Below are 14921 nucleotides of genomic sequence, written 5' to 3'. Positions count from 1 at the left end.
TAAAAAAAAAAAAAAAAAAAAAAAAAATATATATATATATAAAAATCACATACATTGTTATTGTATATTGCAATATCAATATTGGTATCAATCTATACATCCCAGTCTCAGTGGGGCTCTAATACAGGAGTGAAGGAGCGGTTTGATTTCCTTAGATTTTTTTATTACAGGAATCATAAATGCCAAGAAATCCAAGATGATCACAGCCAGTGTTCTCTGAGAAGAACAACAAACCTTTACAGCCACTTTCCAAATCTACAGGACGTGAATGTTTCATGATCAAAAAATAGATTTAATGTTGATTCTCAATTTAATGATGGTCAGTGGCATATGCACACATACACACATTGTATAACCACACGAATTAAGTGGCACAAGGTCAAACATAAGGGAATGTAGAGCTGAAACTATCAATTGACAGAAAATGAATCAACAACTCTTCTGACAATTAATTCATTTCATTTTTTTGTTTCAAGCCCAATTTGCAAAACATGGTGTTGTTCCAGAGAAAATAATAGTCTTTGGCGCAAAAAGAAATTATTTTAAGAGTAAACAATAATGCAAATAATTGTTAGTTGTAGCCACACATGTGTGCGAGTACATGTGAGTAAGAATGGGGTTCATAAGAGCAAAGTTGTGGAGCAGCTGACGATATGAAGTTCATCAAACTTGAGTAGTGACTTCCAAAAGCACATGTGGCATGAGTATTAAATGGACAAGGCAGCAGGCACATACATACACATACTGTTTTCTGTGTTTATAAGTGTGAGAAGTGAGCATGCTCTTCAGTGCAGATCTTTTATTTGGTAGTGGCTTGCTTGGAATGTCTGTTGTCTCTCTGAAACAACATGGCTTTACTTGCACACACACTAAAAGGAGTGTTTATACAGTGGATTCAGCGAGTGGTGACCACTCTTGCTGCAACTGGGGGAAAAAAAAACTAGGCCAAGGGAGGTGTCGTGCTGATATAAACAACTCAGCTGAAATGGTCAGGGCACTGGGGAAGGTGTGGGACAAAGTTGGCTCAAGCAATCTATCATGTCCTGTGTATTTCCTCACTTCATACACACTTGACTTTTACCTTTATGTACAAAAATATATAATAATGAACTATTATTGTTGTTGTCACACACTCCACCTGTGCACTGACTTGACAATGACTTGTTCATTTTAGTCACTGAAATTTTGTTTGTTTTTTTAAAATATCCTTTTACATGGCCTCTCTGTGGGTTATAATATCAAAGAGCAGTTAAAGATTCATGGAAATGTGATATTTAGTTATGGAAATCTGCATTGATTCATGTTGCCATGACCTTGGTCTTGTGTGTGTTTGTGATAACCGTATACTTACTTCCTATGAAAGGCATGTTTGCATGGACAAATCCCCAGCTCGTCTTTCTGTTTGAACTCCTCCAAGCACACTGCACATATCTGAAAATGACAGGGGCAGTTAGAGATATTTTCTGAGGAGGACAGTGCAACAACTTTGAACATGTAGGCTGTTCTCTGGTGTTTGTTTTTTTTGGTTTTAATTTGAGTTTTTGTTGGTGAATTGGAAACAAACTATCCAAACAGCAAAGGTCAAGCACACATGGAAAAGGACAACTGGCCAACATCTGCAAAACATTTGAAACAAACAAGGGAGCAGTAATTGCCCAACTCTGTTATATAACTCTGACTTAATTCACACTGGGGACTTAGAGGCTACATTTTAGTGGCAGTGTTTTTTTTCCTTTCCTTTCAACAGAAAAAACACTGTGAGATCTCTGTGACGGAGTTACAAAGGCAACTTGTTTAACATTTTGTTACCAAAGTAAAAGTGTTAGAAAGAGCCATAACAGCAAACCACACCACAATAGACATCAAAGCCAACCTGAGACAACTGGTACATGTTTAAGTCTAATCTTTGGAGGCAAAAGAGAAGAACAGCTAATAGGTTTTTACTAGCCCTCAAATTCATTGCGTCATACCCACATTCTGTGTCAGTTTAGTTCAATATCTCTTCAGGGTCACCGAGGAAATCCTGATGGACAGGTTGTGGTTGATTGCCTTTGTTTTAAACACACACGTGTTCAAGCAAGTCACTAACAGGTTACAACCTGCGTGACGTGATGAATAGGCCTAGCACGTGTAGTGTATCACAGTATCATGGCTATGATAATCAAACACACGCAAGAATGGCTCAACTATTGATTCATTTTTTCTGCTTTTTTCAGATACAGGTTTTAGTTACAGTAAGCCAAGCAGACATCCTTCTTGCCATCCACTTCCTCCAGCATTTCCTGAGATCACAGGGTGTGCCCAAGTGGGACAAGACATATAATTCTGGGTGAATGTTCTGGGCCTGCCCAGTGTCTATGGGCTCAAGTTAAGGTCAAAAAGATTTGTATTTGTAGAAAAGATTCATAATTGTAAAAAAAAAAAAAAAAAAAAAAACTCAGTGTGTAATGTTGACATTACAAGTTCAAAATCTGATATTGTTTGGAAAATGAGAGTCCAATCTCAAAGAAGAGTCCAGTCACAGGGCAGGTGATTCCAGTACCTTCATCTCCACTGCAGGTCCTGAAAGGTGTAGTAGATTTTAAAGATGGACGACGCTGTCTCTTTCGCAACCCAGGTGGGTTTGCGTACATACACAGCACATTACATGTTAACCATTATTTTCTACAGCATCATCGAATAAATTAAGCCCTCAACTGTCTTCAAAATCTACTAAACCAGATTTGATTCATTTATTGTAGTTTTTTTTTTTAAATTAAATTTATCAAATACAAACCTTTATCAGATTTATTGTACAGGTTTACAAAGGTTGATTAAAAACTACAAACTTTGGAACTATTTGTAAACATCACTTTAGAAACTAAACACCTTTTTGACCCTAACTGAAGCCCATAAATGTTTCCTTCTAGATAGAAATACCAGTTATGTATCCGAAGGGAGGTGACCAGGTGGCATCCCAATCTAATGGCAAATTCATCTCAACCGTTTCCTTTCAGTGGAATCTAATTTTAGCCCAGTCACTATCCAGAGACGCTGACTAAAGGCGGGGGCTAGCGAAAATAGACTGGTAAACTAAGACACTTTGGGCCCCAAGCTCAGCTCCCTCTTCACCATAACACCGTCATCAGTGGGATGTTCCACAAATCCACATGTTATTCTCATGCTACATCATACCTTCAGTTCACAGTTTCCTTTGCTACAGGTCAACTGCCATGACTTTACCTGAAAATATATCAAATGACACCTCTTTATGTCTAAACAGCAACATATGAATGGCATCTATCCATGAAAGGAAAGTATAATTCTCAACTGCTTCTTCCTGTAACTTTTGGCATCAATAAAACAGATTTGAATCAAATATTCATCAATCAATTCACTCTCAAACTCTGTTGTTTCAGGTCTCTAGGATTTCAGTTGCAAAGTATAAATTGCAGTCATTGTGGTCAAATGGTGCTTTTACCAAAGCCCGACCATGTCAGCAATAAGAGAAACTATTATATCTGACTGTTCCATCAAATGCATCACTGCAAAGTCTAAGTGCACCAGTGAAATTACTCCAGGGCTGCACAAAGTGAGTCAGTTTAGATAGATGATAATCTCACAACAGAGTATCTGACAACTGCTGAATTAGGAAGTGATGATGGAAGGGAGTCGGAGTATCGTTGTTACTGATCATCTAGTTTTCATCAAGATTAATTACCTTTAACCAGAATTAACTGAGAGTTATTTGTAACAAATGGTGACATCAGGAGTGGGGGGTGAAACTTGGGGGAGTAGTGTGAACCTCCAAGTGAAGCCAATTGCTGGCTAATGGAAAGATGGGGATGACCACACCATACATATAACGCAGGTAGCACAAAGCTGACTACACCCTCTCCAGACAAGTACTAGAAATAGTAATGATAAGGACAAGAACAGGCAACAATTTGCAAAAATGACATCCACACAGCATTCCCATCACTAAACGCCATCCAACCAGGGGGTGATACTTTCACGAAAGAGGATTTTAATTTGGCAAACTGTGTTTTGGCTGCCGAACCCTGCACCTATCACTCCTTTTAGCCACACAGATTTTCTTGTTTTCGGCTCTGCTTTATGGGGAGTGAATGGACAAGTGAGGATGAAAAGAACAGCATGCAGGCTCCTAGCTTTCTATCCTGAGGATTTTTGGACACAGAACAATCCTCTGTTAAGATGTCTGCTTTGCTCTCTTTATTGGTGAATAGATCAGCGTTTTTGTTCTTTTCATCGCCTTGTCTGCAGTGTCACACTCACAGTTGAGATCTGGCAACCTTCGCCAACTTTTGACAGAAACTCCTTTTTACCCCGATTAAGTCAATTAATCCTGTAAACCTTAGTTAGAGACTTCATGCAAAAACCATGGACTTCATTTGGTGGAAAAGATCATGGGTTTGATCAAAGAAAAAGCGTTAGCCTATGTCTGTAAAGACTGATACATTTCAAGATTTATTTATTTCTGCTGAAGACAAATCAATATATTGCCTATGTCAAGCACAAAATATTTGCCCTAGAAAATTTGTTATTTAACAAATGTTAAGCAGAAATGAGTCACAAAATAATACAGTTTTGAAAAAGCTTGATCCAAACAAGCTTAGCAACAGAACAAGATTAAAGTAAGAGAGAAAAGGAGAGAAGAACCAAAGCTCAGAATAATCCTTAAAAGGCAATTTGTAGCCAGAATAGACACTTGTTAACCTAAATGGGGTTGTATTCAGAACAACAGGCTCTCTAGTGATGGAGGACATGTTGCCTGGCACCTTGGTGGCATCACTTCGATACCAGCCCCACCCACTTTCCTATTACTTTCTGTTGTGAAAAGAGCAATTACCAAGTTGGGCTTACCATTTACCAAGTAAATGAATGCCGAGTGCTTCTCATTTTCTCATCCTACAAATCTGCATCTGTTTGCTTTCATTTTTGTCTTTCAACACACTTATATTTCTGCCTAGAGGCCATTTATGAAACTCAAGAGTAACAGGATATACTTGTACACAATGTGGAGTGCCACAGCAACACCCAATTATTATTATTTTTTTGATCTTTAATGGATGTGTTTTAACTTTGTCATTATGGGTTACTGATGGGCAAAGCTGCAATTTTATCCATTTAAAATTACATCTACAACACAATAAAGTGTAACAAAATGAAGAAATTTAATAACACAATCTTGTCCTTTAACAACCCACATTTCCACTGGGGTATGTTTTATTGTTATGAGTAATCTTTTATGTCTCACGCTACATCAGTTCTTTTTCTTTACACTGGAAGTTTGTGTTAAGATATTTATTGCATTAGCTTTACAAGCCTTTCTATAGCAGTAGATGAATAAATAGATAAATAAATGTAATATGAGTGGATACTGAAATTTATTTTACTATATACTTCAGCATCACTACATATAGATTGTTTTATGAGGCTGATGATCTAAGGTCCCAACACTAGACTGTGTCTCTCCTTTATTCTCATCATTATAGCAGCAAGTCCCAGTGGCCGATTACATAATGAGCTGCTGCCTAGTGCCAGTAAAACAGACACTAATTACTACGAAATTCTTGGTTATTAGAGGGCTGGGGTGTTTGAGTATCCGTTGCATGTGCCGACTGTTTACGCACAGTCAGCACACATCTTGTGTGTAACTACAACTGTAAAAATTAGGCTAAAAAAAACTGCTGGTGAACTGTTGGTCAACAGTGACTATTGTAAACTTTTATGCCATATTGTATTACATGGATTCTTTACAACAGTATTCTTTACATTCAAAATATGGAAGAGTTAAAGAAATATAGGGGTCAAACTCATACTGAAAAAATAGCACTCATATAGGATAACTGGTCAGGTTACGTGTCACAAAAACTACATGACTTGAGCAGTAAACTGACCCCATATTATCACTGCTATTCTAGATATTCTATTAAAATGTGGAGACTGGATCTGTGCAGCTCAGTCTATAGTCATGTCTCTTGTGTGATCCTGTGGTGTGGGAGTCTTCAAAACTGGGTCATCCACCCCGGCTAATGTGTGTGCGTGCATGTGTGTCTGTGTGTGTATATTATTGTCCTTACACAAACACAGCTTGGTTATTCGGTCATGGACTTCACTCACATGACACCTTCTGATGCTTTCTCTCAGTTTTGAATAACATAAACAACAAAAGCCTGATGGGACACTGGGAAATTCCAACGCGGCTGACAATAAACTGTGTTTAGCCCCATGCCAAAGCACACATGAAGATGCTATTGTTAACATTTCATTTGCACTGCAGTGTTACAGGGATGGTGCTCTTGGCTGGGGACCATCATCTCTCCACTGCAAAACCAGTGCTGTTGCTCTACACGCTCTCCGCTGTAATTTTCCAACCAAGCTGAGCTGGCATACAGCATGATGTATTAATAGTAAGGAGAACACTCATGACTAAACCACAAGATGCTAGTTTTCATATGACAGTGTGTCAAGACAGATGTGCTCAGTTTTAAATGACAGAAAACAAGTCAACACCATGAAACACTCAAATATAGAGGCAAACACATTCTCAAAAACCCAGAGGTGTACTGAACTGCACAGACATGTTCTGAAACATATACACATACTTCTAAAGCACAGTACATAACAGTAGTTATGTACTATTTAGAATGTTTATTGTCCATTTTGAAGCAATTATGGTCACAACACATAAATTGCCCTTTCAGAGTCCCAGGGCTTAGAACTTTATTTTAAATCAATTGAGGGCCCAGTGCATTATGGGTTTCCATGTTACTGCACAACCAAGAGGATAAAAGTATTAAGGATGACACAAGTATATAACACGTGTGGCTGAAGCATTGTGAAGACTGAGAAGCACATGGTTAGTCTAAAATCAGGTGATACAACAGCACAATTTGTACTTGTCAAGTTACTGTACTTGTTCTGCCCACTAGATACTCCTTGTTTTTTTAAAAGGGAACAATTTTTGATATTAAAGTGTCATCAACTGATAATAACTAAACAAAAATGATGAGTGCTTACCTCATGCAAATTTAGCTCTTTGACTTTTTCCTTCTGAATGACCTAAGGGGGATAATAAGGACGGATTAGTCACTGGTTGACACTAACACTCTAATATTGTCACAGATAGCAGTTCCTCTTGAAAATGACCTGACAGCTAAAAATGAGTGTGTGATGAAAAATCAACCACTGAGGCTAAATAAAGGACACAGAGGTAAGATTTACCATAAAATAGCTGCTGATTTCCAGCAAATGCATGAACACGTGTGTGTATGCGTGTGTATGTACAGTATGTATGTCTAATACATGAGCTTGATGGTCTTACATAACATAACTCCCAGCGGACCTAGACAAGTTCATGTATTTAACTGGCAGGTAGTAATGGGAGACAAATAACACTGTTAGTGATCACTGTAGCACATTCTATGCCAGTTCGTGCGTGCGTGAAACCATGTGTTTAACGTTGACATGGGTGGCTGTTCAGTCTGGTATTACATAATTGAAGGACATGAGACTCATGGTTATGCCCTCCATCACTCCCTCTGACTAGCTTCGCAGGCTATACCCTGCTGACACGCTCAGCCCCAACTGAAATGAGCCACTTGCTTCCCTTCGACTTAAGTGCAATTCAGAAATTTTGATATTGCAGTTGTGTTCTACTAAAACGTTTAAGTATTTTTGAAATGGGCTAAATGCATTTAACAGCATAACCCCCGAAATACCTGCAGCTGCCAGAAGACTCAGCAAATGAATTGATGCACCAGCTTGAATGCACATTTAGGAATCAGAGGGGATCTTCATGATTTTCTCCACACAAGTGCATATACAGTACTCTCACACTTCACTTCTCCTAGACAATAGTTCACATATGATTTCAAATTTCCAAATTGCAGTGTGTGTGTGTGTGTGTGTGTGTGTGTATGTATGTGTCTGTCACTGGAGTGCTTACTTGTTTGTATGCATACAGCTCTTTGTGCGCCTGGTGCCGTAACCTGGGGAAACGTAAAGACAAAACATCTCTTTGATTAGTAAGTGACTTTCTCCAGCTGACTACATAAACAAACTATCCATACATCCTGGAAAAAGAGAGAAAAATGACAAACATGGATGTCATTTCCTTATAAATACTTGCCTTTGACACCAGTCTATTCTAGTGTATCACAGCGGTACCAAATAGGTGTTAGAATTTGAAAGCAATTCTCAGGAAGGAGTGGAGTTATAATAATAAAATGACAATGAAACACTGTCAAATATTTCTTTTGTTTAGTAATCCAATAGTAAGCCAAGTTACATATTAACAGGTATCTTCTTAAAATGCCTTAAGCCTTGGTTTCTTGTCAAAACAAACGCTGAACTTATAGTAAAATATCAACTCGCAATATCACCCAAAATACACTGGTTCACATAAAACAAATATTACTGTAGGTTAAGGCACTCTACAAATGCTCGCACAACTCCAAGTTAGAGGGAGAGAACCAACAAATACAACCAAAGTTTATGGTTTACATCAAACTCTTGGTGTAACTCTTCATAAACATTGCTCTAATAAATGAGCAAAAACAAAACAACTCAGTGAATAAAGAGAGGAAGAGAATTGGATCAGAAGAGATTCTAGGTATTGAGAATGAGAATAAATATGCAGAAAAAGGGAAGAAAACAACAGGAAGAAAGATAGGAGAAATTCATAGGTTTGTAAGATTTACCTCCATTACAAGTAACCTTAACCTCTCGCAGCAGAGTGAGAGGGATCTGTAAAACAAGCAGCACAGTCTAGGAGAGAAACTGACATTTTGAAAGAGGTCAGCAGGTAAAGGTGCAGAAACTCTCAAGGGTAGGTAAGGGACAAGGTCGTGGGTGTGGGGGTTGCCAAATGGACCTTGACCCATTGTCAAACTGGGTGAGGAAAACAGTGAGCTGAAAATAGAAAAACCAAATTGTGTCTAAATTGACCTTCCTCTGAAAACTATCATTATCATGATTTGACTGCAGTCGACAGGCGACTCAAAATGTAAAATGTGCATGTCAGCCACCATTATAGTCAAGAATCTTCAACTGGTTTGGTCTACCTTTTGGTATGTCACTGCGTTGATAAGTCATGAACACCTAACATGTTACAATCTACAGGGCTGACTACATTGTTGATTGAGCTCACTGATCTTGTATTTGCTCTGCAATTCTTTATAAAGCACATTTGTAAACCTTTGGATTATTTCCACGACCACAAAAGGCCTTCTGCACTCAGAAGCAGCCCACGCTCAAGAAAAACTTTTCAATGTTTCTGAATGCTGCATTGCATAATTCACATATGTGTCTGTGGAGGACTGAGGACTCATTGATAGAGGTGGTTGAGTATTTTTGTGGGCGTCTTACGTGTTTCAAACCATGTGTGCAAGTCTGCCTTTGTTGATAATACTAACCTATCACATGTCAACTTTAACATTTACATTCCTCGGCCCCTTCATTCACCCATCAGTGAAAAAAAGAGCAGTGGCGCTAAGTGGATAAAAACTGTATTGAAGGAGAAGTCCTTTCAATTGACCTTCAGGGTTTAAATGGAAAAAAACTTAAATGTAGCCGTCAGGCTTATTAATTTTTTGAGACCAAAATAATATTATTTTCAGCATTGAGTCTTTGAACTGAATTTTATATTCATCATACCTGATGGTAGTTTGATTTAAGTCATATTGGGCCAGTTCCTTTGGGAGACTGCACCTTTAGATGCCTTTTATGGAGCAAAAATCGCTCTTCTTTTTGCCTTTAGTAAACTGGCAACCTTGACGTTATAGTACTGAATCATGGTACTGCATCAAAGTAATAAATGTCTCTTTACATTTAGAAGGAATTGTAGGAACACAGTGGTAGTTAACCTACTTACCATATGCCCTGCAAGATAGGATATGACAGGGTGGCGAGGGGTGAATTTTGTTGAGAACTGCTGCTTCTCACTGTCTTAGATAAAAGATGCTGGACATTATTTCTGTTCAGTTTGTCGCTGCCAGGAGAAAACCCCTGCAGCAACAGCAGCCAGGACAATTCTATAAGACCAGTGGGGTTAAAAAGAGGGGCAAAGGAATGACGAGTAACCACCGCTACTTTTCCTTTAGGGGAAATAATTATTAGATTACACTCAAGGCTTAATGCAAAAAAAAAGGTTGTTTTAACAAGATGAATATAAATGGTTACAAACAAGAGATTTAAACATTCAAATGCAAATTTAATGAATATCCAAAAGTAAATTTAATTAATGTAGGAATATGGTGTGGATATTTAGCAGGTTAAGTGGCTCTTAGAAAAAAAGGGTTATAACTAGTTTCTTTGACGCCAAGTGCCATGATCATAATAATGTAGACAAGCAGCTTTGAATCTCAGCATAATATTACGGTTTTTCCTATCAAATCACCAATTATTGTATCTTAGCTACCATCTCCAAACTGTGCTGTTGAAACATTTCGCCCTTTTGTGAAATGACTATTAACAAGACATACACAAAAAACACACATTTCTAAAAAAGGAAAAAAGACAGCCTTTTAATTGAGCCTCAACTAAAAGACATAGTGACAAGTGCCATACAGTATGTTGGACAGAAAGTACATGATTATAAGATATTTCATGTAACAGTTTTACATACAGTAGATTTCAAGAATATAACAAATTCAGGGTGAAGACATATTTAGTACTGACCTTCACAGCAGGCTTTTTTTTTCTTTTTCTTTTTTTTTTTTTTTACAGTACTAGATACAAAGTTTTCATTAATATTAAACCATTAACATTAAGAAACATTGGTACCTGTTAATATATCCTGTTTATGCATAAATATGGATAGAGCTAGCTAGTGAAACACTGCTGAATGAATAATTCACAAGCCAAAGTGACCTGAAATGTACAAGGATGTGTTATGAGGACTGTTGCATAATGACAGTCTGTGAGAATTAACATTCAGTCCTCATTATTATTTTCAAGTCCCACATAAGTAGTGGTACTCACAGTTTCCTAGTCAAAAATGGTACACTGTGTTCAAAGCTATTATGGTCTTCTGAGTCAGGGTGCACAATATCTTTTATGAAGAAAGCTATGTGTATTGAAAATTCACTTGTACTTTTAAATCTGTATAAAAAGGTGAAGTGCAGGAGTTGGTCGACAATAGAAGGACAAACAAATCTGCAAGGCACCAGGTCCCTCCAGCAAACAGTCTGCAGTCTGTTTTCAATGCTGTTATAGTTGTGAAGGTAATAATGTGTATGCCAGATTATTCTGGTTTCTCGGGTTAACTGGTTTGCACACAGTTATCACTTCACCGTGGCAGTTTTAGTCTCACTGAGATAAATGCACATTTGTGTTTTCCAACCTTAATTTTTTGGCTTTTTGGAAAGTGGCTATGCATGAACAGGATAATGTAGTCCACATGGTTCATTAAAATGTCGACTTGTGTTGCACTACCACCAGATTCATTATTTGTTGCTCCCAGTGAAAAGACAATGCTGACTAGCTTAAGAAACCACTGTATGACACTTTTGGTCACAAACCCACACAACAAAGCAACATCATACTCAGTTAAAATTCTAAGTGAAGCCAAATCCAAAGCTAAAGTGTGAATGGATGTTACCTTATTAAGTAGCAGCAGAAGAGGAGGCTGAGGATGAAGACAAAGATGGCTGTCCCAAACACCACAATGTAGATATTAAGGGGAAGGTTCTGGAACCCTATATTTGGCATCCTGAAACTGCAGTGTGGGAAATCGGAGCTCATGGATAGTCTGGATAGAGAGAGACAAATGAAACAGAGTACATTAGTATTTCCACACACTTCAACATGCTCTGTGGACAGAAAAAACTTGGACTAATAATGAAACAGCATTAGATGACAACAGAAAACTGAAACGATGGTAATTTACTCTCTCAAATTAGTCTGACTTTCACTATGACAGGAACATATTTCAAGGTTTGGTTTCATTTTTGGTTTAGTTTTAATGTAACTGTTTCTGTTAAGAGCTCTGCCTTTTATGACTTCAGCTGTCGGTTTCAAAATGTTTTGGATGTCAGATCTCTGATGACCTAATCCTGAAAACACAATTGGCTTACTTCTACTGCTTTTTCATTGTTGTGGAGTTTACAAATTAAAAAAAGACCAATGTGGTAACTATGGGCATAGGCAAACAGGAAATTGTCTGGAGTGGCATTTGAGGAAGAGCAACACCATGCAAAGTTAGTCTACTCTCTCAGTGTAAATGAGCCTCTAGGTTCCTCTGTGAGTGATCATTTTACAGGTAAATATCACAGTACAGCCGTTGTCTTTAACATGTGTTGGGTGATTTTGTGAGATGACATCGCAGTTATAAAATCAGAATTTTAGCAGTGCAGAGCAGCAGCTTGGAAATGGCTTGGAAGTGACATTTAGTCTTAATAGGCCACATTTCAGTCACCATTTCATACTTGTTCCATTGTCTGACAACAGAAATGGAAAAACATGTAAATGAGAACAGCTTTATTGTGAATTCAGCTGTATTAAAACACTGTATATGTGAGCACAGAGAGTAGGAGAAAATCAAACAGAAAAAGAGCTGAAACCGGCTCACAACAGGCAGAGTGCAAATATGACGTGATGTTGTCATTACTATGCAAATTAGCATATTACATCATCTAGCGGCATTTAGAAACTTTGCCAGCAGGTTCTTGCTACTTTCCATTGTAAGTAGTTGTTTACAGCAGTTACAACAGTCACAACTTTGTTCTCAATTTTGCACATTGACCATACCTGGTCCAGCCATAACTTTCATGAAAGTGGAATTCATTGCACGACTGTTATATTAAACTGCATTAGTTTTAGCATTGAGTACCTAATAAAATGGCAATGGTACACCTGTTGTGATATAGGTTAAGTGGTCCAGGAAATGTTAAAGACAGCTTTGGTCACCACAGGCACTAAAACATTAAAGTAATTCAATAAAAACCCATAGTAGGAGACTTTACCCTTTTATCGCCACCACCCCTCTAACTAATGAGCCATCGGTCGTCTCTGTACAGCTGATTTACGACTCAAAGAAAACCCCTCTTGCTCTAAGGGTTTGCTTAAATTGGGCTGATACCCAAATCTCTAAATATACACTGAACGCAAACATCAGGGCAATGGCACAAATAGGTAAAGTCTAATTCTATTTATCTAGGATAATCACAAATTTGCCTCAAGGGGCTTTGCAGTCTGTACAGAATACGACATTCCCTGTCCTTTGACCCTGGAATCACTACAGGAAAAACTCCCCCCAAAACCGTTTAACATTAAGCAATAAAGGTGAACCCCGAAAACATGCTGTGTAGCATTTATGTCGTACATGGCCAACAGTGTTGTACTGCTCTCCTTATTTTCCAAAAACAAGGCAAGTGGCAATTCAAAGAGAAAGGGTTCTTTGTTTTGTTTTTATTATTCAAAATACACTGTTTAAAAATATACAGTGTTTATATCGGCTAAATTTAACATGTATCTTCTCACATTGTGTGGGTATACCTAAAGAAATGTTTTGAACAACTGATGCTTAAAAGCCAAGACACACCAACAAGGATCCATTGGTCAAGTGCTCTTACTTCATATATCAAGGGGACATGACTGGACATGTCTACCCCTACTCCGAGAAGAGGGGGAGGGGAAGACAGGAATAACTTGCTCCCTTTGGAACCCTGTCTTGTGCCCCTCCCCTTCCAAAACACCAAGAGTTCCATTCCACTACACTTCGCTGGATAGTGGAAAGTTTTGTAAGATTTGCCATGGCCATTAAAATCCTTTCCTGTTTATGATTACACCATGTGTGTATCACAGTGACTGAAAACCTTGCTCTCCATTATATAAGGGAGGTGTCTCACCCTCTCAACATTATCCTCAGAAGCCCCGGTACAACATTGCTCCAGCCAGTATTGGCAATCATGATGGGTGCCTCAATGCGGGGCCACTCGTCTCCCCTATAAAAAGGGGTTGGCACGGTGTCATATGCCATTTGAGATATGCTCACCTCTTTCCAGTTTTACACAGTGATCTTGGTAACACAGCTGGCTCATAGATATCAGAGACCAGGGGTGACAGGATTAGTAACTTGAAGTTCTCTTTCCAACATATGTTTCAGTGTCTCACTATGACTTCAGTATTACCAGATATGTTCTATTTAGATTTTTTTTTTTTTTTACTTCTTAAATACAACAAGCTCTCACTGTACAGAACATATGTGGTCACTGGTACGCAGGGAAGGAAAAATGATGTGGGTAAATGTTCCCAAAATGGTGTTATCCTGTTCAAATTGACCACACTGTTGCAAGCACTGAAAGTAAATATCACTGACATGTTTTGCTGATGCAGGGGCCAAACTAAATAGTCAAAAGACAGTATCACAACCATGAGATTCAGGTGGCGGCTGGAAGACTGTGTCCTGCACTGAAGATAAATCTTTTGATGGGACAAATAGTTTATATAAGGGATGGAGTTAGTGCACTGCCTTCATGAAACAGCAAACAAGAGGGTACAAAACCTACAAACTGATATGAATGCCAGGAAAACTTTATCCAGCAGCTCCCATGAGGCAGTGAGAAGTGACATATGCTGCATAACATTTACCTTGGAAGTCGGATGTCGGAGCTGGGAATGACGTCACGGTCGAGTTGACCGCGACCCAGTTCAACAAGTTTGAAGGTTGTTATTGTTGTTGCTTGCTTGCTGTTGCTACTGTTAGCAATATCAGTTGATAAAGCATTATCATAGGAAAAACAGTAATATTGCGTATACAAACAGCGTATACATGTCCAGAGATAGAGGTTGGACAGCACAGGGAGTACAAGTGATTGATGACACAAATAAGACATAACTAGGGTGATGAAAGATTCATTGCTTTTATATCACAAAAGCTACTTAGGTAGTCGCACTTTCCAAGCAGCAAGAGCCTA

The 14921-nt window shown here is 38.3% G+C and overlaps 1 protein-coding gene across 3 annotated transcripts in view; it reads right to left on the bottom strand.

Annotated features, from left to right (window-relative positions):
- rnf24 (ring finger protein 24) overlaps positions 1 to 14921 on the bottom strand; it is a 32454-nt gene that overhangs the window by 5020 nt on the left and 12513 nt on the right. For all 3 annotated transcript variants that reach the window (XM_087179552.1, XM_023427127.2, XM_023427126.2), the window contains 4 exons: positions 11606 to 11755; positions 7952 to 7994; positions 7024 to 7065; positions 1352 to 1431 (listed from right to left, as the gene is read on the bottom strand). In XM_087179552.1, coding sequence (XP_087035678.1) covers positions 1352 to 1431; positions 7024 to 7065; positions 7952 to 7994; positions 11606 to 11748 — 308 coding nt within the window. In that variant the 5' untranslated portion in view covers positions 11749 to 11755. The remainder of the gene's footprint in view (positions 1 to 1351; positions 1432 to 7023; positions 7066 to 7951; positions 7995 to 11605; positions 11756 to 14921) is intronic.

Source organism: Seriola lalandi, unplaced genomic scaffold (genome assembly GCF_002814215.2).
Source record: "Seriola lalandi dorsalis isolate HSWRI2012SDOR001 ecotype SW California unplaced genomic scaffold, Sedor1 jcf7180002054851, whole genome shotgun sequence".
NCBI classification, from domain to species: domain Eukaryota; kingdom Metazoa; phylum Chordata; class Actinopteri; order Carangiformes; family Carangidae; genus Seriola; species Seriola lalandi.
This window is presented reverse-complemented; position numbering and strand designations above follow the sequence as displayed.